General features: G+C 40.6%; 1 protein-coding gene across 2 annotated transcripts in view; it reads right to left on the reverse strand.

Moving 5' to 3' along the window:
* Nucleotides 1-25,162, reverse strand: part of EFHC1 (EF-hand domain containing 1) — a 58,432-nt gene that overhangs the window by 7,667 nt on the left and 25,603 nt on the right. For both annotated transcript variants that reach the window (XM_059399040.1, XM_059399041.1), the window contains 4 exons: nt 24,888-25,108; nt 20,918-21,058; nt 16,393-16,606; nt 15,868-16,015 (listed from right to left, as the gene is read on the reverse strand). In XM_059399040.1, coding sequence (XP_059255023.1) covers nt 15,868-16,015; nt 16,393-16,606; nt 20,918-21,058; nt 24,888-25,108 — 724 coding nt within the window. The remainder of the gene's footprint in view (nt 1-15,867; nt 16,016-16,392; nt 16,607-20,917; nt 21,059-24,887; nt 25,109-25,162) is intronic.

Raw genomic sequence — 25,162 nt, forward strand, 5'->3', positions numbered from 1 at the left:
GGGATGCCTGGGTGGCTCAGTTGGTTAGGTGGCTGCCTTCAGCTCAGGTCATGATCCCAGCATCTGGGATCAAGTACCGCATCCGGCTCCTTGCTCCAGGGGAAGCCTCTGCCTGCCACTCTGCCTGCCTGTGCTCTATCTCTCTGACAAATAAATAAATAAATAAAATCTTAAAAAAAAAAAAAGCTCCTGTAGTTGAAACTACCTGGGACTGGCATAAAAAGAGATACATAAGCCAATGGAACAGAATAGAGCCCAGAAATAAGCTCATGCATGTATGCTCAACTGTCTTTGACAAGGGTGCCAAGAACACAATGGGGCAGGACAGTCTCTTCAGTAAGTGGCTGGGAAACCTGGGTATCCCCACAAAAGAATGAAATCAGATCCCTATTTTATAGAACTCACAAAAATTAATTCAAAGTGATTTAAGACTTAAACACAAAACCTGGGATTTGGACTCCGTAGAAGTAAACAAAAGAAAAAAGCTCCTTGACATTAGTCTTGGCAATGTTTTTTTGGACACCAAAAGACACAGTCAACAAAAGCAAGACAAACAAGTGGAACTACATCAAACCAAAAAAGTTCCTGCACAGCAAAAGAAAAAAAATCAACAAAATGAAAAGGCAACCTGTGAAATGGGAGAAAATATTTACAAACTGTCTTAGTCTGTTCAGGCTAGTCTAACAAAATACCAGAGACTGGTTAGCTTATAAACAACAGAAATTTATTTTTCTCAGTTATGGAGGGTAAAAGTCCAGGATCAGGGCACCCCAGATTCCACGTGGTGGCTGGTGAAGGCTCTTGTTTGTTCATAGCCAGTGTCTCCTCTCTGTGTCCTTACATGATGGAAAGGGGCTAGCAAGTTCTCTGGGTTTTTTTGTTTTTTGCTCTTTGGGTTTTTTCTAAAAGATTTTGTTTATTTATTCTACTGACAGATCACAAGTAGGCAGAGAGGCAGGCAGAGAGAGAGGAGGAAGCAGGCTCCCTGCTGAGCAGAGAGCCGGATGTGGAGCTTGATCCCAGGACTCCAGGATCATGACCTGAGCCAAAGGCAGAGGCCTTAACCCACTGAGCCACCCAGGTGCCCAAGTTTTGTTTTGTTTTGTTTTAAATATAAACACTAACCCCATTCATAGGGTTCTCATGATCTAATCACTTTCCAAAGGCCCTTCCTCTTAATAATATCACATGGCCTTTTAATATGGATCGAGATATCAACATATAAATTTTGGGGGGAGGACACAAACATTCAAACTATAGCATAAACCATATATCTGATAAGGGGTTAATACCTAAAACATAAAAGGAATTCATATAACTCAATAACAAAAAAATAAACAATCCTATTAAGACATGGACAAATGACCTGAGTAGACATTTTTCCAAAAAGGATATGCAAATCCCAATGAGAACATGAAAAGATGCTCAAGTTCACTAATCTTGAGGGAAATGCAAATCAAAACCAAAATGAGATATCATACCTGTTAGAATGGTCATCATCAAAAAGACAAGAGCCAATAACCTGGAGAGGCTGTGGAGGAAAGGGAACTCTTGTACCCTCCCACTGTGGGTAGGAATATAAAATAGTATAGCCATTATGGAAAACAGTCATGGAATATCCTCAAAAAATTAAAAATAGAACTATAATAGTATCTAACAATCCCACTTCTGGATATATTTCTGAGGGAAATGAAATCAACCTCAAAGAGACATGTGCACTGCACTCCCATATCACTGCAGCATTATTCACAATGGCCAAGAAATGAAAACAACCTAAATGTCCATAGATGGAAAAAAAACATAGATTAAAAATGTGATACATATATAAAAAACATGACACAATGGAATGTTACTCAGCCAAAAAAAAGAAGGAAATCCTGCCATTTGTGATAACATGGATGAACCTGAAGGATATTGTGCTTTGTGAAATAACCCAGAGAAAAAAAAATACTGTATAATCTCATTTTATGTGTGGAATCTAAAAAATGTTGAAGTCCAAGGGCTGGGGGAGGGGAGTGATGTTGGTCAAGAGTACAAACAATCATTAACAAGGTGAAGAAGTTCTGGAGGTCTAATGTACAGCACTGTGGCTACAGTCAGTAATATTGTCCCATATACCTAATATTTGCAAAGAGATCTTAAGCATTCCCAGTACACACACACACACACACACACATATATAAATGGTAGCCATGTGAGGTGATGGATGTGTTAATTAACTTGATTGGTATACATTGTGAATAACTGCCACAAACCACCATGTTGTACATATTAACTGTACATTTAGACCTCAATAAAATGGAGGGGGAAATTGTCGTATGATGAATTTGGAGTCAAGTTCCAGGATTCACTGTACATGAAGTGGATTAAGGGAAAGAGTGGGCATGGGAAGATACATCAGGAGGTATTGTGGACGTCAAGGTAAGCCGTGATGGAAGTATGGCAGACACTGGTGGTTCGCTGTGCAATCTTCATCCTCTCCTTTTCCTAACACGGTCCTTATTTTGTTTGGAGCAGCCGCTAGGAGTGGCTGCATGACACAGCCCAGAAAATGAGATGTCAGCAGAAGTTACTGGGTGGGGCTCCTGGATAAGCCCTTTAAAAACAGGAAAGACATGGTGAGATTGGCTGTTCAGTCCTTTACCCTTTGTCCTTCCCCTTCTTCCTGCCTGGATTCTATAGATGCAATGCTGGAGAAGGAACATTCACTTTGTGGCCACAGAATGAAAAGCAGGAGGGCAAAAACTACTTGCTAAGATGTCTGAGAAGAGGGAGAAAAAATATCATTTCTCTGCTGGCATTGCAAAGCCACCACACCAGCTCTAGACCACTTCCCTCAAGATGCTGTATTCCAGGAAGAACATAAAACTCCACTGGGTTAAGCTAATTCTGTTATTATGTGTGGACAAATGCAGTTCATAACTGACAGAGTGCTTTAAATTGGGAAATGGTGGGGCAAATGAATAGAAGGCAGAGGCAAGACATATTATGGAATAAAAGAATTTAACATATTGAACATGGCGCAAAATAAAAGAGGTCAAAGGTATCTTCTAGGTTTCAAACCAAGGCAGATGGAACACTGATGTGATTAAGAAAAAGTGGGCAATTAACATTTATTGCTTGTCTCCTGTGTGTGCCAGACACTATGCTGGCGCTTTACGTATGTTATCACAACTCACTGCTATCTCCACTTGATGAGACAGAAAGAAGGAAGAAGAAAGAAGGAAAAGCAGTTGTGCTACAAAAATGAAAATGACAACGGCCTCGTTTTTTTTGTTGTACAAATGGTAAGATACTGTGACTCAGCTGGCTGAGGACACATCGAAAGGCCAACAGGTATCTAGGATAGAATCAGGAGAATGGTCAGAATGGAGAGCAGCTTATTTAGACACTGTGCAATGAAATAAGATTGTCAAGAGCGTTTAGCAAAAGCAAGTAAGAGGACCAAAAATAGGATCTTGAGAGACATCAACCCAGTAGACAAAATGTATTAAAAAGATACAAAGAATAGGCTTCCAGAGAAGTAGCAGGAATATCAGAGACTCTTACTTTCTAGAACTCAAAAAAGTTTTTTTAAAAGGGGGTGGTAAAGACTTCCAGAGAAGATGGTGGACTAGGTGGGTCCTGGGATCACCTCAACCCATGGATACACCTAGATAATACATCAGTGTAAATAGCCCAAAAAATGATCTGAAGAGTGGTCGAACAGATACATTCAGCTAAATGTAGAGAAGTGGCCGCACTGAGAGGATAAGAAGGGCAGAGATGTGGTTGGGAAGCAAACAGACCCAGAGAACTGTCTGTGGGAGGGAAGAACTCCAGGAGCATGGACAGATGCTCAGACCCCACACTTCAGGCACAGGGGACTCACAAGGGAAGATGAATCCCCATAGCATTTGGTTTTGAAAACCAGAGGGGCCTAACAATCAGTAGATCTTAACACCTGGAACTTTTTGTTTTGTTTTTTTTTGTGAGTCATAAATTTTTTTTTTTATTTTTTATTTTTTATAAACCTATTTTTATCCCCAGGGGTACAGGTCTGTGAATCGCCAGGTTTACACACTTCACAGCACTCACCAAAGCACATACCCTCCCCAATGTCCATAATCCCATCCCCTTCTCCCAAACCCCCTCCCCCCAGCAACCCTCAGTTTGTTTTGTGAGATTAAGAGTCACTTATGGTTTGTCTCCCTCCCAATCCCATCTTGTTTCATTTATTCTTCTCCTACCCACTTAAGTCCCCATGTTGCATCACCACTTCCTCATATCAGGGAAATCATATGATAGTTGTCTTTCTCTGCTTGACTTATTTCACTAAGCATGATATGCTCTAGTTCCATCCATGTTGTCGCAAATGGCAAGATTTCATTTCTTTTGATGGCTACATAGTATTCCATTGTGTATATATACCACATCTTCTTGATCCATTCGTCTGTTGATGGACATCTAGGTTCTTTCCATAGTTTGGCTATTGTGGACATTGCTGCTATAAACATTCGGGTGCACGTGCCCCTTTGGATCACTACGTTTGTATCTTTAGGGTAAATACCCAATAGTGCAATTGCTGGGTCATAGGGCAGTTCTATTTTCAACATTTTGAGGAACCTCCATGCTGTTTTCCAGAGTGGCTGCACCAGCTTGCATTCCCACCAACAGTGTAGGAGGGTTCCCCTTTCTCCGCATCCTCGCCAGCATCTGTCATTTCCTGACTTGTTGATTTTAGCCATTCTGACTGGTGTGAGGTGATATCTCATTGTGGTTTTGATTTGTATTTCCCTGATGCCGAGTGATATGGAGCACTTTTTCATGTGTCTGTTGGCCATCTGGATGTCTTCTTTGCAGAAATGTCTGTTCATGTCCTCTGCCCATTTCTTGATTGGATTAAGGAAACAGTTAACAAAATCAAAAGAAAACTGACAGAATGGGAGAAGATATTTGCAAACGACATATCAGATAAAGGACTAGTGTCCAGAATCTATAAAGAACTTATCAAACTCAACACCCAAAGAACACCTGGAACTTTAAAAAATCCCAGAGCAGCTTTGCTCTGGGAGAGCCAGGAGGGCAAGAGGAAACCGAGTCTCTGCCCTTAAAGAGACAGCACAACAAAGAACCCTGCTGAGATACAGCATAGAAGCAGCAGTTTGAAAAACGCGGGGGGTATCAAGGAGGGAGATTTGTTTACTAATCTCAGAGTGTGTCCTGGAGGGACTGGACACTTTGGGAAACTTCTTTAAGAACAAAAGAGAAGGGGGGCCTGGGGGCTCAGTTGGTCAAGTGGCTGACTTCAGCTCAGGTCATGATTTCAGGGCCCTGGGATTGAGCCTTTCATCAGCTCCAGGCTCAGTGGGGACTTTGCTTCTCCCTCTCCCTCTACCCCTCCCCCTGTTCATACACTCTTTCTCTCCCTCTCTCAAATAAAATATTTAAAAAAAAAAAAAAAGGAACAAATGAGCAGGTACCATTCTCTCCTCCCTAAAATACAAGGACACCTGTGGGAACCAGGGCAACATAAACACTCTCCATCTAGCTTGCAAACAGCACATCCCATCTGTGGGGTCTCCTGCAGACATGACCTTTCCATCCTGGTCTGAGCAGGAGTTTTCCTACCCGCCCTTGTGGCCGCAGGTCCCCTTATACTGAAAATCAGCATGGACCTTGCTGGCACAGTGCAACCTGACCCCTCCAACCTGACCTCAGCAGGAGTCCATCCTAAGTGGTGCCACAAGCCAGGCAGGGTGCAAGCAGCCCAGATGGGAGAGCACCACTCCAAAATGACTCCTGCTCCAGGGTGAGGGAATGATCACCACATACACACCATTAGGACTATAGCCCCAGCAGTAGGCTAGGGCCAGATGTCTGGTCTAACTACAGACCCTGCCCACCAATGAAAGTTTCTCAGTACCCCCCTGCAGTTTAGTGCTACTACAGCATTGGCCAATGTCTGGTCTGACTCAACTCAAACCCAAGGTGGCCCTAGACTGGCCCACTAATACCAAAGGGACCAAAAACTGCCACAACAAGCAAAGAGAACCACTGCAGACAACTGGGCTAAAGGCAAGAGACAGAGAGTAAGACAAAATGAGACCAAATAATATATCCCAAATGAAAGAACAGAACAAAATCACAGCAAGAGAGCTAAACAAAACCGAGATAAGTAATATACCTAACAGAGAATTTAAAATATTGCTCATAAAGTATCATTGAACTTGAGTGGATAACCTCTGTGAGACCTTCAACAAAGAGATAGAAAACACTGAAAAGAACCAATTACATAGATGAAGAACTCAAAAACTAAAATAAAATATATAGATTTTATATATATAATTTATATATTAACATATACATATACACTATATATACATATCCTTTGGTACACTAAAATAAAATATTAGCCTAGAATAAGCAGAACAAATCAGCGACCTGGAGAACACAGTTCAGGAGAGCAATCAAGCTGAGCAGGAGAGAGAAAAAATAATAATAAATGAAAATGGATTAAGGAACACAAGAATACTGTCAAGTGTAGAAACATCCAGGTTATAGGAATCCCAGAAGGAGAAGAGAGATCAAAAGTGGAAGAAAATGTGGTTGAAGAAATAATAGCTGGAAATTTCCTGAATTTGGGGAAGGATACAGAAATCTACAACCAGGAGGCATAGGAAGGCCCCAACAAAATCAACCTAAGGAAGTCCACATCAAGACACATAGTAATTAAAACGGCAGAAAGTAATAATGAAGAGAATCTTAAAAGCAGCAAGAGAAACGAAAACAGTTACATCCAAAGGAATCCCTATAAAGCTATCAGTTAATTTTTAAGCAGCAATTCTGAAGGCCAGAAGGCATATATTCAAAGAGCTGAAAGAAGAAAACCCTGCATTCAAGAGAACTCTGTGCAGCAAGGCTATCATTAAGGATAAAGAGAGTTTTTCAGACAAACAAAAGCTAATGGAATTCATCACCACTAAATCAACCCTGCATGAAATGTTAAAGGGGACTCTTCCAATGAAAAGGAAAAACTGTAAGTAGGATTTTAAAAAAGAAGGAAGCACAAAAGCAGTAAAATTAAGCATATCTATACAAATTAGTTAAGGAATTAAAAAAATAAAAGGATGTTAAATAGGATACCATACACCTAATCATGGAGGGGAGAGGAGCAAAATTTTAGTGCTTTTAGAATGGGTTCAAACTTAAGTGAACATCAGCTTAATATAGAGTGCTACCTGCAGAAGCTATATGCAATCCTAATGGTAACCGCAAATCAAAAACTGGTAACAGATATGCAAAAAATGAAGAGACATGAATTCGAGTATATCACTAAAGAAAGCCAGCAAACCAGGAGAGCAGAGCACAAGAGAAGAAAGGACAGAGATGAAATACAAAAACAGTCATAAAACAGGAACAGAATGGCAATAAGCACATATCCATCAGTAATCACTTTGAATGTAAATGGACTATGCTCCAATCAAAAGACATAGGGTGATGGAATGGACAGAAAAGCAAGACCCAGTGGTGCCTGGGTGGTTCAGTCAGTTAAGTGTCCTACTCTTGATCTTAGCTCAGGTCTTGATTTCAGGGTCGTGAGTTTAGGCCCCACAGTGGGCTCCACGCTGGGCATGGAGCCTACTTTAAAAAATTAAAAAATAAATAAAAACTAAAAGCAAGATCCACCTATATATTACGCTGGCTATAAAAGGCTCATTTCAGATCTAAAGACACATGCAAATTAAGTGAAGGGATGGAAAAGCATTTCTCATCCAAATGGCAGTGAAAAGAAAGCCAAAGTAGCAATACTTATATCAGACAAAATAGACTTTATTATTTTTTAAGATTTGTTTGAGAGAGAGTGTACAAGCAGGGAGAAAGGCAAAGGGAGAGGGTAGAAGTCTCCTTGCTGAGTGGGGGAGGCTGATATATGGCTCAATTTCACGACCCTGAGGTCACTTCACAACTCTGAGCCAAAACCAAGAGTGGGATGCTTAGCCAGCTGAGCCACCAGGTGCCCAGAAAAAACAGACTTTAAAACAAAGACTGTGAGAGGAGACAAAGAAGGACACTATATAAAGGGAATACTCCCACAAGAAGATATAGCAATTATAAATATTTATGCACCCAACATAACATAACCAGTTAAAACAAACATAAAGGAAGTAAACAATAATATTGCAGTAATAGTAAGGGACTTTAACACCCCACTGACATCAACAGATAGATCATCCAAACAGAAAATCAACAAAGAAATAGTGGCTTTGAATGACACACTAGACCAGATGGACTGAAGAGATATACTCAGAACATTCTATCCTAAAACAGATTACACATTCTTTTTGAGTGCATATGGAATGTTCTCCAGAGAGACTATATGTTTGGCCACAAAACAAGTGTCAACAAATTCAAAAAGACTGAAGTCATACCATGCATCTTTTCTGACCACAATACCATAAAACTAGAAATCAACCACAAGAAAAAAAAAATCTGAAAAGAACACAAATACGTGGAGTTTAAATAACATGCAACTAAACAATGACTAGGTCAACCAAGAAATCAAAGAGCAAATAAAAAATACATAAAGATGAATGAAAATGAAAACACAATGGTCTAAAATCTTTGGGATGTAGCAAAAGCAGTTCTAAGAAAGAACTTTATAGCAATACAGGCCTACTCAAGAAGCAAGAGAAATCTCAAATAAACAAACTAACCTTAAATCTAAAGAAACCAGAAAAATATCAAACAAAACTCCAAACCAATAAAGGGAAATAATAAGATTAGGGCAGAAATGAACTAGAATGGTACAATGAAACCAGGAACTGGTTCTTTGAAAAGATCAACAAGACTGATAAACCTTTAGCCAGATTCAATTAAAAAAAAAAAAAAAGGATGTGGACCCCACAGAAATTCAAAGGACTATAAAGGCGTATAATTTTTTTATAATACTCTAATAAATCAAACAACCTAGAAGACATAGATAAATTCCTAGAAATATATGACCTCCCAAAACTGAATCAAGAAGAAGTAAAAATTTGAACAGACTGATTGCCAACAATAAATTTGAATCAGTAACCAAAAAACCCTCAACAAAGAAAAGTCCAGGACCAAATGGCTTCACATGAATTCTACCAATTTCTATTTTTTCTTTTTTAAAGAGAGGGTGGTGTGGGGGAGGAGCAGACGGAAAGGGAGAGAATCTTAAGTAGGCTCCACGCTCAGGAAGGAGCCTGATGTGAGGCTTAATCTCACAGCCCTGAAATCATGAACTGAGCCAAAATCAAGAGTCGGACACTTACCGCTTCACAACATTTTGACTAAGATCAAGTGAAGAGTCAGTCAGACACTTAACTGACTGAGCCACCCAGGCACTCCAATTCTACCAAACATTTAAAGGAGACTAGGTGTTATATGCAACTAATGAATCACTAAACATTACATCAAAAATTAATGATGTATTATATGTCTGATAGTTGAATTTAAATAAAAATAAATTTAAAAAATAAAGAAGACTTAATACCTATTCTTCTCAAACTATTAAAAAAAAATTGGGATGCCTGGGTGGCTCAGTGGGTTAAACGTCTGCCTTCAGCTCAGGTCATGATTCCAGGATCCTGGGATCGAGTCCCACATCAGGCTCCTTGTTCAGTGGGGAGCCTGCTTCTCTCTCAGCCTGCTGCTCTCCCTGCTTGTGCTTTCTCTCTCTCTCTCAATCTCTTTCTCTGACAAATTAATAGGTAAAATCTTCAAAGAAAAAAAAATAGAGCAAGGAAAGCTTCCAAATTCATTCCATAAGGCCAGCATTACCCTGATACCAATACCAGATAAAAACATTACAAAAAAAGAGCGAGGGAGAGAAAACTACAATCCAATATCTCTCATGAACATAGATGCAAAATTCCTCAAAAAAGTATTAGGAAACCAAATCCAACATTAAAAAAAAAATCATTCACCATGATCAAGTGGAATTTATTCCCAGGATGCAAGCATGGCTCAATATTCACAAATCAATGTGATATATCACATCAATAAGAGAAAAGGATAAAAACCATATGATTATTTCAATATATGCAGTAAAAACATTTGACCAAGTACAAAATCCATTCACGATAAAAACCCTCAACATCTCTACCTCTAATATCATACTCAGTGGTAAGAAACAGAGCTTTTCCCCTAAGATGAAGAATAAGACAAGAATTGTCCACTCTCACTTTTATTCAACATGGTACTGGAAGTGCTAGCCATAGCAATTAGACAAGAGAAAGGAATAAAAGGCATCCAGATTGGTAAGGAAGAAGTTAAACTGTCACATTTGCAGATGACATGATACTATTTATAGAAAACCCTAAAAACTCCACAAAAAAACCCTACTAGTATGGATACAGAATTCAGTAAGGTCATAGGAAATCAATAGACAAATGGTGATTAACACCCAGTAATGTACAGAATAGTTGAGTATATTATACACCTGAAACTAGCAAAACACCATTTGCTAAAATTTTTAAAGAAAAGTCTTAGAATAAATAAAGGGGGGGATCGTAAAAAGTGACTTACATGTAAATCAAAAAAGGCTAAAGACCAGACCAGGGACTTGGCAAACTATAATAGTTCAAAATCAACCTGCTGCCTGTTCTAAAGAAAGTTTAATTGTCATTCAGCCACACTTTCATTACACATTGCCTATGACTGCTACTTTTACCCTGGAAGGGCAGAGTTGAGTGGTTCCAACAGAGATGGTATGGCCCACAAAGCCTAAACTATTTACTACCCCGTCTCCTTACTAAAAATTTTTGCCATCCTGTCATACACTATGAGCTCCCTACACACTCATATATTTGCTCGAGCAAATATATATATATGAATGATAAGGTCTGGCACAAGCCACAAGCTCATATATCTGTTGAATTAATGAAAAAATGACAAGAGACCATTTAAATCTGGAAGTGACCGATGACCTTCATGGAAGCAGTTTATGAAGCATGGATGCTGAAGCAGCCAGAACGGAGGTGGTTACAGACCCAAAACAGAATAATTATATCTGGAGAAATGGGAGCTACTTATCTTTGATAAGAAGGTAAAGAAAGAGGAGTAATAGTTCGGGAATTCTCTAAAGTGAAGAATGAGAAAACTGAAGGAACTTACCTTGGATCATGGTCTCATATTTGAGACCAACTGCAAATTGAATATGGAAGAGCTTGGGGCATAAAGAAAACAGAAAAAAAATGAGAACAGTTGGGAATGTCTGTATGGGAAAAGTGGCTAAAACTAAAATAGGATGAAAAAGCTCACTGAGCAGGGGAGACGCCTCCTCTTGAAAATGACAGCACAAAAGGGGATGCTGGTTAAGCAAGGATATAGGAATACACAGGGCTTTTGTGTAGAGGTGTGGACTTATGAGCATTTGTCTTTTTCTAAGTCTGAGGTCCATATACTGCAACAAGGACCCAAAACCCAAAAGGAACTTCAGATACTGACAATATCAATTACCTGTGCACTTTTAAATTTTCTGGCTCAGAGAAAGAAAATGGCTAGCTCCAAATATTATCATTCTCTGATTGACACTTGACAAAAGAAGTATTCAGGTCTGACAAGTACTCAAGATCCCCTTCCATGATTCTTAGCAATGATTCATCAAATAAAGGATCTGTATCTCCTTGGAGCGGATTCTTGATCAGATGGGAGGCGTTAGGAACCAAAGTCAGAATGGCTAGAAGACATGGAAGGTGTGGCACTGGGATTCATACTACCTTCAGGCATTTTTTTTTAAATAAAATGCTATTATTTGTGTTAACATGGAAAGGGTTTTTATTTTTTAAAACAAATTAATGAATATTTTTAATTTCTCAGATATAATTTTCATTATGGTAAATATCAATAGATATAAACCACACACACAAAAAACTCTTTTTGGTCCTAATTTTTAGGAGTATACAGATGCTCTGAGACCAAAAAGTTTGAGAGTGACCGCCAGAGATGAATGCTTGGTGCTTCTATCAGACGAGATCGGGCGCGTTCAGGGTGGTATGGCCGTAGACTTGGTGCTTCTATCTTAAAGCCCATTCCCCCACCAGGTTCCTTGTTCCATCTCTCACACATATTCCACAAAGCTCCCCTCTTACACATTTGTCAATTTCCCTCTCAGCACAATCATTCCCATGTACGTATAAACATGCTGTTGTTCATTTTATCTTAAAAATAAGCAAAAACTTCTCCTGTTCCTCTGTCAGCTACTGCCGATGTTTCTTCCTCTTTGCACAAAAAATTCCTCAAAAAAGTGGTCTATACTTCTGTTCTCAAATTCCTCTCCTCCCATACATTATTTTTTTTCTTTAATTTTATTTCTGCAGAGTTGACACACAGTTTCAGGTGCACAACATAGTGGTCAACAAGTTTATACCTTATGTTGTGCTCACCACAAGTAGCTGTGATCCTCCCACTCTCTTAAATCCCTCCCATTGGATTTCCCTGCCCTTTCCATTCCACTGAAATGGAGGGAATCCCACTTGGACGCCCCCACATTGTTAAATCCCCATTTGACACAATGAGTCCTTCTGTCTTCGTTGACATACAGGCAGCTGTCCCTTTGCAAGGCTCTGATAAGTGGGAATTTCCGTTAACACTGTTAAATAACCCAGCCCCTCAAGGACATGGTTCAACTTTCAGTTACCACATTTATTAACTGTGAGGGATTGCAGGAAGCACAGACTCCCTGTCTGCCTGGTCAGTGCACCGACCACCACGTAAACAACTCATGCACATTGATCACCAACAATCATCTCATTTGTTTCAAGTCTGTCAGTGACTGGCTTCTGGGTATCTGTTTTTTAGCTCAGAGCTAGACCCCAGAGTATACCTGAAATACATCATTGAGAGAGGAAATTGGCAAAGAAAAGTGAAAGTGAAGCAAAGACACAAAAGGGCTAACACTGGATGTGAAGTTGAATCTAACACAATGGAAGTACAGAAGAATGGGAATGAGGACTGGGAATGAGGACACCACCACCAGTGGGGACAGCACTCAGCTAGGAGAAGGGCCTGAATGAGGACAGTGGGTGCATGGAAAGGACAAGCATCTCCCAGATGCAGCGAGAAACTTCACATTAAAAGAACTCTCAGAAGTTATTAAAGGAACGCAAGGAGATATTCCACAACATAGAAAGCAAAAATAATAAAATGTTGAAAGCTGGTCCAAAATTAGAAAGGAATATGCCAATTTGCCAAGGCATAGAAAAGATATTTGCTCTGGTTATGTGACAAGAATGAGGCAAGCACTGTTCAACCTTGTCTCGGCAAGTTTATTCTACAAAGAAGTAAAACACTTTAATTCTTGATGTTGCCAACCTTTTTTTTTTTTTTTAGACTTATCTTAGAGCAAGTGGGCATGCAAGTAGGGGAAGGGGCAGAGGGACAGGAAGAGAGAATCTCAAGCAGACTCTCTGCAGGAGTGTGTGGTCGGACCAGGGGCTCCATCTCATGCCCCTGAGATCATGACCTGAGCCGAAACCAAGAGTCGCTTGCTCAACTGAGAGCCATTCAGGTGTCCCGCCTTTGTTTTAAATTACAATGTACTAAATAAAAATTAGTTTTACTATTTTTTCACTTCCTTATACATACAAAACCATCAGAGTTTTTCATGTTTTGACACATTTTTAAAGGTTGCAGAATGGTAAATTTTCCTGTCGATTATTAAGATTGGTGTGGTTGCTTTTAGAGTTCGGAGCTCCACGCCAGAGGGCAGATGGCCTGCACATCCCTCACCTGACTTCCAGGCCATCACGCCCACTTGCTTTTCTTCCTGCCTCACAAGCTGACTGACTTCCCAGTCTCCTCTCTCAGCACTTACTGTGGGAAGACATCAGCCTGCTCCTGGGAGCTTTTCTACTTCCACTGCTCCCTCAGAGATTTCACCAGGTCCTGTGGCTTGAAATTCATCTATAAGCCAGCAACTTCCTCATTTACATCCCCAGCCCAGACCTCCTGCCTGTAAGCCAGATTTCTATATCTGATGGCCTCCTTGATATCTCCACCTGGATATGATAGATACCTTAAACCCAGGATACTGTTAGAAGAGGGAAGGGGGTCAGCAAAGTACCCTCTATAATGGAAAGGCGCTTTAAGACTGAAAACCAAAGCAAGCCACTCCAGCCACTTACACAGTTTCTTTCAGGGTAACTTACAGGGGGGAATTGGGGGAGATGGAGTCAGACAGGATGAGCCAGGCAGCACTCGGCTGTTCTCTGCCCTTCTTCTCCACATAGTCAGGACTTCAAACCCCAGCTTTTATGGAGCAAGGGGCATGGTGGTGAGGTCACAGGGCAGCTATCTAAAGTGGCGCCATTTGTGCACCAAAGGATCTCTACTAATTCCCTAAAGTGGGGCCTTCTGTGGGCCAGCCATCTCTACTAATTCCCTAAAGTGGAGTCTTCTGTGGGCCAGCCATCTGACTAGTCACCTAAAGCAGGGCCTTCTGTGGGCCAGCCATCTGACTAGTCACCTAAAGCGGGGCCTTCTGTGGGCCAGCCATCTCTACTAATTCCCTAAAGTGGGGTCTTCGGTGGGCCAGCCATCTCTACTAGCTACCTAAAGTGGGGCCTTCTGTTCACTACTTTAGGGGAGACCAGAACAAGCCACCTGCAATCGCATCAAGGCAGACATTAACCTCCATGGGGCCAGGAACACATAGTCCTGAGGAGGGTATGTTGCATGGGCATGAACAAGATGGACGGCCAAAGATGGAGTCAGTGTGGTCAGCACTCCTACAATAACCAAAACTGAAACCCTTCCCACAACCAAAAAAACCCTCCTCTACTACCCACAATGCACATCTTCCCCATCTCAGTTGATGGCAACTCCTTCCTTCCAGTTGCTCAGGACAAAAACCTGAGTCATTCATAATGACTGTTTTATATCATCTCTACAATCTGTCTCAAGTCCCATTGGCTCTACCTTCAAAATACATCTAGAATCAGAATTTTCTCCATGTCCCCTGGTCCACACACCCTCATCTCTTGCCTGGAGTACTATAGCATGGTCCCAACTTGTCTCCCTCCTGATCTAGTCTCTGCACAGCAGCCAGCTGAGTTCTTGTAAAACGCATGCCAAATCTTGCCATTCCTCTCCTGCAAACCCCCACAGTGGCTCTCCATTTTATTCAGAGAAAAGTCAACATCTTTCCAAAGACCCAGTGGGTCCTAGAGGATCTAACTCCATCTTACGGGGCTACGGTCTAATCCCACCTCCTCCTCTTCCTCTCACTCCCTCACTCTTGCGGCTCTTACCAGCTTGCTGCTTTCCAGAACTTTGGGCAGGCCGAGGCTTCACACTCACCAGTCCCTCTTCCTGGAAAGCTCATCCTCCAAACAGTCACATGCCTGACTCCTTTTCTTTCAAGTGTTTGCTCACTGTCACCTTCTCAAAGTGTGCCCGGCTCCCCACATGAACTGTTACCTACCATCACCCTCCAGAAATCTTTATCATTCTTATAGTTCTCCACTTTCCATAGCATTCATCCCCTCATGTACTGTATGATTTACTTGTGTTCTTTATTGGTTGTCTCCCTCTCCTACCGCTTAGGAGGTCAACTCCATGAGAGCAGCAACTTCTTTTCTATTCTGTTGACTGATAAAAGCCGAAGGGCCTAGTGATAGTGACTGATACATATTAGGCATTCAATAATTATTTGCTAGATAAATGAAGTTGAAAAAGTTCTAAGTTACTAGTTATTAAAACGAACCCAGAGAACCTTCTGTGTATGTGTAATAACTCCCATTTGGTGAGGGAAATCTGAAATCTAAAATGTGGTTACCTGTTCATTTTATCAAGAACTACTTCCTAAATACCTTGTAAGTATCAAAGCCAAACTGGACCTTAGATGATCAAACATACTTTTCCAATTCTGTTGCAGGAGCTTCTTGCTTTTGAACACGGTTCTGGATGGACAAGAGTGCTTCTGGTGAATACTGGGCAGCATTGCTCTCCATGTACTTCAAAACATAGTCGTCTGTGTCAAGGATGACAAACCGGTGGCCAAACACTGGGGAGAGGGTAGAAATACACTTAGCTTGGTTATGGTTCTAATCCTGCTGTTAGGGGTAAAACAAGACCGATCTTCTAATGACAAGGTCACAGATAGGTCTGTGACCTAGATGAATGAACTTTCCATAGCTCTCTAAACAAATGTGCAATAGTTTGCTCAGTGTTCAGGAAGCTTGGGCTCTACACCTATGGCCCATGAATGTGACCAACTTACAGTTTAACTGACACATAAGGAGATCAAGACACTGTATCACATATACAAGAATATTAGTTCAGGTGGAATGCAGTCTAACTCTCTCTTACAAGTTAAACGAATTAAATTCCCACTAAGAAGAACCCATTCACTTGGAAAGGCTAAGCTGTGCTTACACCTACCTTCAATCACAGCACCAATGTAGAAGTCAGTCGGGCCATAGTAGATGGGGTTTTCCGTGGTCGAGGATGGTTTAAGAACTTTAGTTCTGCCAAGGTACTTGCCCCCAATAATGCCAGAATTGCGGACGGGTGGCTCAAAGATACTGATCATGTCACTGGCAAGAAAATAAGAGAAGACAAATCGGCGGCCTTTGTCTTCTGGGATGGGAGATTCCTAGGAAGGAGGAGAAAGGAAGTTATTATAAAGGTACAAGATGTTCAAAACTTAAGTGTCTACAGGACTAGGTATCAAATATAAACCAAAAAGGGGCTCCTGGGTGGCTCAGCTGGTTAAGCATCTGCCTTTGGCTCAGGTCAGATCTAGCCCCACATTGTGGACTCCCTGCTCAGCAGGAAGCCTGCTTCTTCCTCTCCCTTGCCTGCCACTCCCCCTGCTTGTGCTCTCTCTCTCTCTTTCTCTCTCTGTCAAATAAAAAAAAAAAATAAGATCTTTTAAAAATAATAAAATATAATATAAACCCAATATACAAAGTATAATGTAAGGGAACAGTACTGGGCGGGGGTTTGGGGAGACTGTGGTGGCCTGGAAAGGACATGCCTCATCTAAAGGAGGCTACGTCAACTCAACTCTGACTGGCTGCTGTCTTGTGCAAATGTAAGCCCAATGCTGGGGATCTTCCCATTTCTCAAGGGAAGACAGAAAACCAGTGTTGTATGTAAGTGATGAATCACGAAATTCTATACCTGAAACTAATATTACACTGTGTGTTAACTAACTGGAATTTAAGCAAAAACCTGGGGAAAAAAACCACCCTGATTTTAAAATGTTGATCTGAACTCTTTTAAAGCCCTGTGTGCACCAAACAAAACATGTGGGCTACATTCTGCCCACAGGCTGCCCACAGTTTGAGACCTCTTGGCTGACATATTCAGTTTCATAGACACTAAGATGGTTATGCAAGTTTAGTTCTTTAAACAAATCAATTTTTATATATAATTTTTAAAAGAAAATTTAAGAAAGAAGAATGAGCAATACATGTCGTAGAGTTGAAATTGATTTTGAGAAACTATCTTGTAGATAAGACTGTTCCTACATAAATCACTGAGTGTGATCACATAACCCTAAGAAACCAATTCCAGATTGAACAAGTCTAAATACAGACATGCTTGTTCTTGACTAAAGTCTCCTCAAATTGCAACTTCAGCACATATCTTTTCATTTACAACGTGGAATTTCTTGTATAATAATTTGTTTATCAAAGAAAGTCACTGGGTTTCCTCTTAATCAAATAATTTCTTCATACTATTCCCTAATCTAACAGTCTCCAAACTTTTTTGATTAGACATTCTAACAATAAAAAACTGTTAAACAAACATCCACAATATAGTTATAAAAATCAAATCACATCACTCCTCTGCTCTCAAACCTCCAGAGGATTCTCGTCACACTGAATAAAATATGAAATTCTGAGCACAGAGGTGGGCTGGGCTGTACCAAGGGGGTGGAAAGGGAGGGACATTGGTTCACCCTGGCAGGAGTATTTTAAAAGTTAAAAAAAAAATTCTTTATGTTTTTATTTAGAACTAAGTGTAAAGTTACATGAACAATAAGAATTTTCACATACTCCTCACAACATAGCATCTGACATAGTCACTGTACAATTACCAGACCCAGAGTAATGGTACCACAGGAATGGTAAATGGTAAGGACATAATAGTATTAAATAGATCACAGTTCTTATTCAAATTTTACCTGTTTTTCACTTATGTTTTTTTTGACTTAGGATGCTACCCAGGATCTCACATTGTGTTAAGTTGTTCTTTCTCTTTGATCTCCTCTAATCTGTGACAGTTCCTCATTCTGTCCTTGTCCTTTCATGACCTTGACACTTTTGAAGAATAATGTTGAATGTCCCTTGTGCATCTCATTTTTACATCTTTGGCAAAAATACTACAGAAAAAAATTTCTTGTTCTCAAAGTACACCAAGGAGTTTGTGATATTGATGGATCTCATTATTGGTGATGTTGACTTTGGTCATGTGGGTAGAAGATAAATTCTGGGTTTCTCCCTTTAAAAATTACCAACTTCCCCTTTGTAGTTGATAAATATTTTATCTTAAGAAACACGTTGAAATGATGAAAATCCTGTTTCTCCTCAAATATTTTCCAGTAATTTTAGCATCCACTGATGGATCTTCTCTGCAACAATTATTGCTGTGGAGGGTGCTTAATGGTAATTTGTTATCACCTTCCTCTCCTCCACATGTAGTAACTGAAATTCTACTGTATGGAGGCATGGTCTCTATGAGGATGGGTATTATGTTGCCGATATTTAGAATTACAGGCATACAATGAGAGTAAGAAGCACATCAACTTTGGGGTTTATCTTTAAATTGTCTGCAGACATATTACCTACACTCGTGTTACCTGTACCATGGATGACTACTCCCACTGTTCTAGCCCACTGGCTCTGTTAGGCCACTGGCTGCAAAGCTGTGAGTGGGTGCCTGATCCCATCTTCCTTCCTGTCTCTCTGCCCTCCATTCCCTGTGCAATGCCCCTGCATGAATTGCAGTTCCCATAGACATGCAGCTGACTGGCCCCCTCAGTCCTTCATTCAGGTCTCTACTCAGTTGTGTGCCTTCTCCCCTCCGTTTGCCTTATTTTCCCGTTAAATGAGCCCCTTGCCATCACTCTATCTCCTGCTTTACTTTGCACAGCATGTTTACCGCTTGTTTTTTTTTTTTTTTTTTAAGATTTTTATTTATTTATTTGACAGACAGAGATCACAAGTAGGCAGAGAGGCAGGCAGAGAGAGAGAGGGAAGCAGGCTTCCTGCGGAGCAGAGAGCCCGATACGGGGCTCGATCCCAGGACCCTGAGATCATGACCCCAGCCAAAGGCAGCAGCTCAAACCACTGAGCCACCCAAGCACCCCCCGCTTGTTCTTTGATGATGTGTTTACTTGACTCGAGTATCCTCAACTGGAATGTAAGCTCCATGAGGCCAGAGATTGTTCTGTCTTGTTTTCCACTATATCCTCAATGCCCAGAACTATGCCAAGCCCAAAGTCATTCTGTAATATTTGTTAAGTGCGTGATGAATAATTCAACATCTATTCTTCTACATATACATGTTCTATGCCCTACAAAGTCCATATAAAAATATCAGGAACTATAAAATAGGTGCATTCCTCATAAATTATGAGCAGAGGCTGGAGTATTTTCTTCACAGCATCCATGGAGTATAAGCTATCTGCAGGCTTCTTGGAAGGCCAAGCCTGCTGCTGTGGAGACCACTGTTCAAGTCACGTTCTTACATTCTTCTCGAGCTTCCCGCAATCCCTCCACTGGCACTCTGAGGCCCAGATTTGTCACTAGCCATATTTTCACTTAGGCCCCAACCCACTGTCTGGGCTTAGTGTATTTTATTCTATATATATATATATATATATATATATATATACACTTTTCACTGTGAACTATAACACACATAAAGAAAAACTGCAAAAACTAAAATGTACAATTCAAAGAATTTTCATTAAGTCAACACTCATGGAACCACCACCCAGGTCAAGAAACAGAATGCTGACAGAACCTAGAAAGTCCTCCCAACTGAGAGAACTTGTTAATAATGTAAAAATATTCATTAATCAGAATTTTTATGGTATGGAGTATGCTAGTTGGCCTAGAGTTTACTAGAACTCCCTTTTTATTTAAAGCTTTGTTTAAGATCTTGCTAAAATATTGTAGTCAACTATGTCTTGACTTAATATTTATTTTTCCAAATATATGCACACAGTTTGAAAAATCACTTGGCCCATCTCCCACACTTCCAACTCCTATTCCCAGAAGTAACTTATTTCAATTTCTATTTATATCCGTATTTCTAAATAAAATGCTGATATTCCTATTTTTGTATGTTTTCCATTTTTAAAGATATTACCCTTTGAATTCCTATCAGTAATTCTCCTCAGGTAACTCAGCCAATAGTAGAATATTCAGGATTTAAATTTATGTCTGTTTCCAAACCCATGCTAGCCATATGACCCCTCAAAGGCAGTATCTATTAAATTGGTAGAATTCCATTACATTTAAGAAATATAAAATACATCAAGCTAGATATCACAAGTAATGATAAAAAGTAGTAAGATATGGGCCCTACCCTCAAGGAAATCACAGTACACTCGGTTGTACACAAGTACACAAATAATTTGACTCTGTCAGGCTTTCATAATTACTTAAGAAAAAAAGCAAGAAGGTCAGTCAAAATTTGAAGGGGTAGTAGAGAGAGATTACTGGTCTAAGAATGAGGTTTATAGGAGCTAGGACTAGAGCTAGGTCTTGGATCAGGGCACTACCGCTAATACTCTCCAACCTGCCCAAAGGCTGGGGACTGGGTTGCCTGGCTGTTTAAATAACATACAACTCTGACACCTGTTACTCTACAGCTTTCCAGATGGAAAGGACAACTGGGCACAGTGCTGAGACAGAGCAGAATCTTACTATATGGAAGTCATCCTCACCAGTGCAGCCAAATAACGAAGCACCTTGTTATCGTTCACCAGCATTTTAATAACATCTTTTTTCGGAGCCTTTGGAATGAGAACAAAGCAATTCTGAGCAGAGTCTTCAATGAGTCCATAGCCGTTATAGGGAGGTAGCTCCTGGAGAAATATAAGAAGTAAAGTAATAAATTATATTAAAGGAAAAATTTATGTTAAAATTACACTAAAGGTAACTAAGTTTCTTTTTTAGAAATCTAGAAGACACTTATTCAAAAGCAATTTCTATATATGCAAATGTACTGTAGTCAGAAAATAAAACATTGCATCTTCCATTCCTTTTTATATGTAAACTTTACATCATGATCCCTGCTCATAGGAGTGACTGAGGATGCTAGAGTAACCCTCAGAGTGAAAGGAAAGTTCAGCGGTCCCCCTTACCCAGAGGGCAAAAGGTCCAAGACCCCCAGTGGATGACTGAACCCTATATTTACTATGCTTTTTCCCAGACATACTTTTGATAAAATTCAACTTATAAATTAGACCTGGTAAGAGATTAACAATGATAATTAATAAAATAGAACAATTACAACATACTGTAATAAAAGTTATGTGAATGTGGTCTCTCTCTCAAAATACCTTACTGTACAGCACTCCCCCTTCTTGTGATGACATAAGATGACAAAATGCCTACGTGATGAGATGAAGTGAGGTGAATGACATAGTGTTGTGACACAGTGTGAGGCTACTGTTGGCCTTCTGATGATACATCAGGAGGAGGCTCATCTGCTTCCAGACCGCGGTTGCCCATGGGTAACTGAAACCATGGAAAGCAAAACTATGGTTAAGGAGGGACTCGTGAGTTGCTGATAGGACCGCCAAAGCAGGACCTGGCCCTACTCCTGGTCCCAATCCTGACCCTTGTGGTCATCCTACTGTGGACAAACCCAAGTGTCTGTGACTTCTTTGTTCTAGGGTGTGTGCGTGTTGCGTGTGTGCGTGGAGGAGGGCAGGACTTGGTTCGTGCTACTATTTCCCTATTTATCTCCGTATTTCTAGTATTTTTATTTATGGACGTTAGCTGCACAAAACAGGGACGACAGCCATTCTTTACTGAGAACTCAGACTCCCTTGTCCAATTAGTACTCTTATAGCAAAAAAGCAAACTTAAGAAACCAAACTTCTGCTATGACGGTTATTTGGTGAGTTAGTGTGAAAGTACAGGATGAACTTTTATTTTTCAATCAGGCCTCAGGAAGAGCTGAAAGCATCACTCTAATCTGGTAGGATTTCTTGGTTTAAAAACTTGAGTAGAGCAGCCGTTTTCCTCTCCTCGATGTGGACTGCAGAAGAGTTATTTCCCTTTGACTCCTTTTTACTAGGCGTTCTCAGCAAAGTCAGCTTATTCCACACTTTTCACATATAGATACTTTCCCCAAATCTTTTCATACGTTGTATTGAAACATGTTGACAGATTAGTCTATATGGTCCATCTGTGACTGGCACTCTCTCAAAAGCTTGTGACTACTCCGCTCATCCAAGGCGTAGTGCCTGGAACACTGCCTCTTTGCCCACCTCCTGGGCCGTAATGTGACCATCATGGCAGAAAGATGACTGGTGCCTCCAGCAGATGCACAATGACCTAACTTGCTCTACATGTGAAACCATGACTCAATGCACATACAAGTTGCCATGGACAGAGGGATCCTGGGTGAGACACCACACCCTGAGTGTCTGAGTTACTCTAGAGGCCAGGCAGGAGTACACAGTAGTGGGATCCTAACTTCCTCTGCTTCTGTACCAACACACTATGAGCCCAGCTGGGGCTCGACAGTAGAGGCTAAAGAATTTTGAAATAGGGAGGGAAGCCTCTGAGCACCTTCCTCTCAAATTCTTTCCTCTCAAATTTCTTTCTGTGCTGGAGGAATTCTGTAATTTCACCTTCTGTTCACATCTTTCTTTTGAGAAGAAAGGGCCTTGATCTTATTTTACACACAGAGGGGTAATATATATATATAAAGACAGGCCACAGGTATTAACACCCAATTTCATATACAGGCCACAGACCAAAGAGGCTGGATGCATTGCTCCGGACCCAAAGGTGTGAGACAGGCACCGGTGCTTGCAGGCTGTGATTCGGTGCTATCTTAACACATCACATACTTCTTGAATTTGCTGGATAATGTGTCATTTTTAACACATGAGATTCTCAAGCAGACTCACGCTCAGGGGAGAGCTCTGCATGGGGCTCCATCCCATGACCCTGAAATCATGACTTAAGCTGAAATCAAGAGTCAGTCGCTCAACCGAGTGAGCCACCCAGGAGCCTCCACACGCAATTCTTCTTTGAATTTCTAAAATTCAAAGAATTTTAGAATCCTTTGGCTGAATCCCTCCGAAGGCTCAAGTCTATCCGATTACTGTGTGGGTGCACTGAGAAGCACCACGACCTTACTCTTAGATCAGAGTAGACTCTGTGGTACACAGAACCAGATTTCTGGGTTCAGTATAATTCTAAGGAAAGCTACGTGGCAATGAAAGAAAGCCATTTTCCAACATATTTATTAATCAGCTTCTGTTTGCTCCCCATTAGTTTTTAAGTAAGAGGGTCAAATAAATAGGCAGGGAACAGTGAAACGCCCTAGCAGTCTGGAATTTTAAGAGATGTCTTTTTTAGTCAAAATTTTAAAATTATAAAAGCAATACAAGGTTTGGTATAAGAAGAGAAATTAAAAGCACACAAAGTATAAAAAGAAAGTTCCTTTGTCGTCTCACACTCCCCCCCCCCCACCTCCCAATGCTCACATGTGGAACTCCCCACAGTGAACAGTGTGGCAGGATAGCTCTCCAGGTACTCCCTTTGGCAAGTGTAAGCAGATGCTGTATGCAAAAATTTACACAAACAGGGCCAAAGCACATAAACGCTTTCACCCACAAATGTGATGGACAGTTTTCCACGTTGCAGAGACTGACTTCCTCTTTTTCTGTTTAACCAGCCTTACAGTCTCGCAGTCTTCTCGCTGTACTAGAGTTTATTCTGCCAATCTCCTTACACTTTATTATAAGTAATGCTAAAATACACATCCTTACACATCCTGTTTTATGGTCCCCAAACCAGATTTTCTAGATAAAGGGATAGGTAATATCTTACTTTGAAAAAATTAAAATGATGACATTGCCCTCCAAAAAGGTTTTCCTATTGGCTCTCCTATTAACAGAATCTGAAAATGACCAGTTCAGGGTATCTGGCTGGCCCAGTCAGTAGAGCATGCGGCTCTTGGTCTCAAGGTTGTGGGTTTGAGACTGACAGTGGGTGTAGGGATTATTTTTAAGAATTAAAAGAAAAAAAAAATAAGAGGGGCACCTGGGTGGCCTGCGTAGCTTGGGTGGCTACCTTCAGCTCATGTCATGATCCCAGGGTCCTGGCATTGAGCCCCAGAATGGGCTCTCTGCTTGGCAGGAAGCCTGCTTCTCCCTCTCCCACTCTCCCTGCTTGTGTTCCCTCTCTCACTGTGTCTCTTTCTGTCACATAAATAAATAAATAAATAAATAAATCTTTTTTAAAAAAAAGGAAGAAAATGTCCACTTCATCACATCAGGGCAAACACTGGATATCGTGAGTCTTTTTTAAATCAAATAGATCCAAGACCTCATTATTTTCTATTTTCTTTGATTATCAGTTGAGGGTCTTTTCTTATTTTTAAAGATTTATTTATTCATTTTTTTTAATTCATTTTTGAGAGAGAAATAGAGAGCACAAGTGGGAGGGGCAGAGGAGAGGGAGAAAGAATCTGAAGCCAGACTCTGCACTGAGCATGGAGGAGGGTCTTTTCATATGTTCATTAGCCATCTGAATTCTTCTGTGAAGTGATCTGTATCCTATGCTTTGCCCATTTTTTATTGGGTATTCACATGACTCTATTTTTATTCTTTTTCTTAAACCTTTGTATCAAAAGATTAATTCTCATACTCGGAACTAGTGTTCCATTACCGGTTTCACGGGTGGTGGCTCCTTCTTGCTCACATCAATACGTGGTAAATCAGAGATTCCAAACTTTTCTTTGTAATATTGTCGAGTGAAAGGATCACAATCATAGATGAAGAAGGTTCTCCCGAGGATAGTGAGTGGTTTCCCCACGATGAAGTCTTTGGCAGTATACCATTCCAACACCTCTTGATCAGAGATCTCCAACACACACTGAGGGAAATTCTCTGACAGAAGGTAACAGGGAGAGAAGAAAGAAAAGGAATGAGGATGGGAAGGAA

Source organism: Mustela nigripes, chromosome 5 (genome assembly GCF_022355385.1).
Source record: "Mustela nigripes isolate SB6536 chromosome 5, MUSNIG.SB6536, whole genome shotgun sequence".
In the NCBI taxonomy this organism is placed as follows: Eukaryota; Metazoa; Chordata; class Mammalia; order Carnivora; family Mustelidae; genus Mustela; species Mustela nigripes.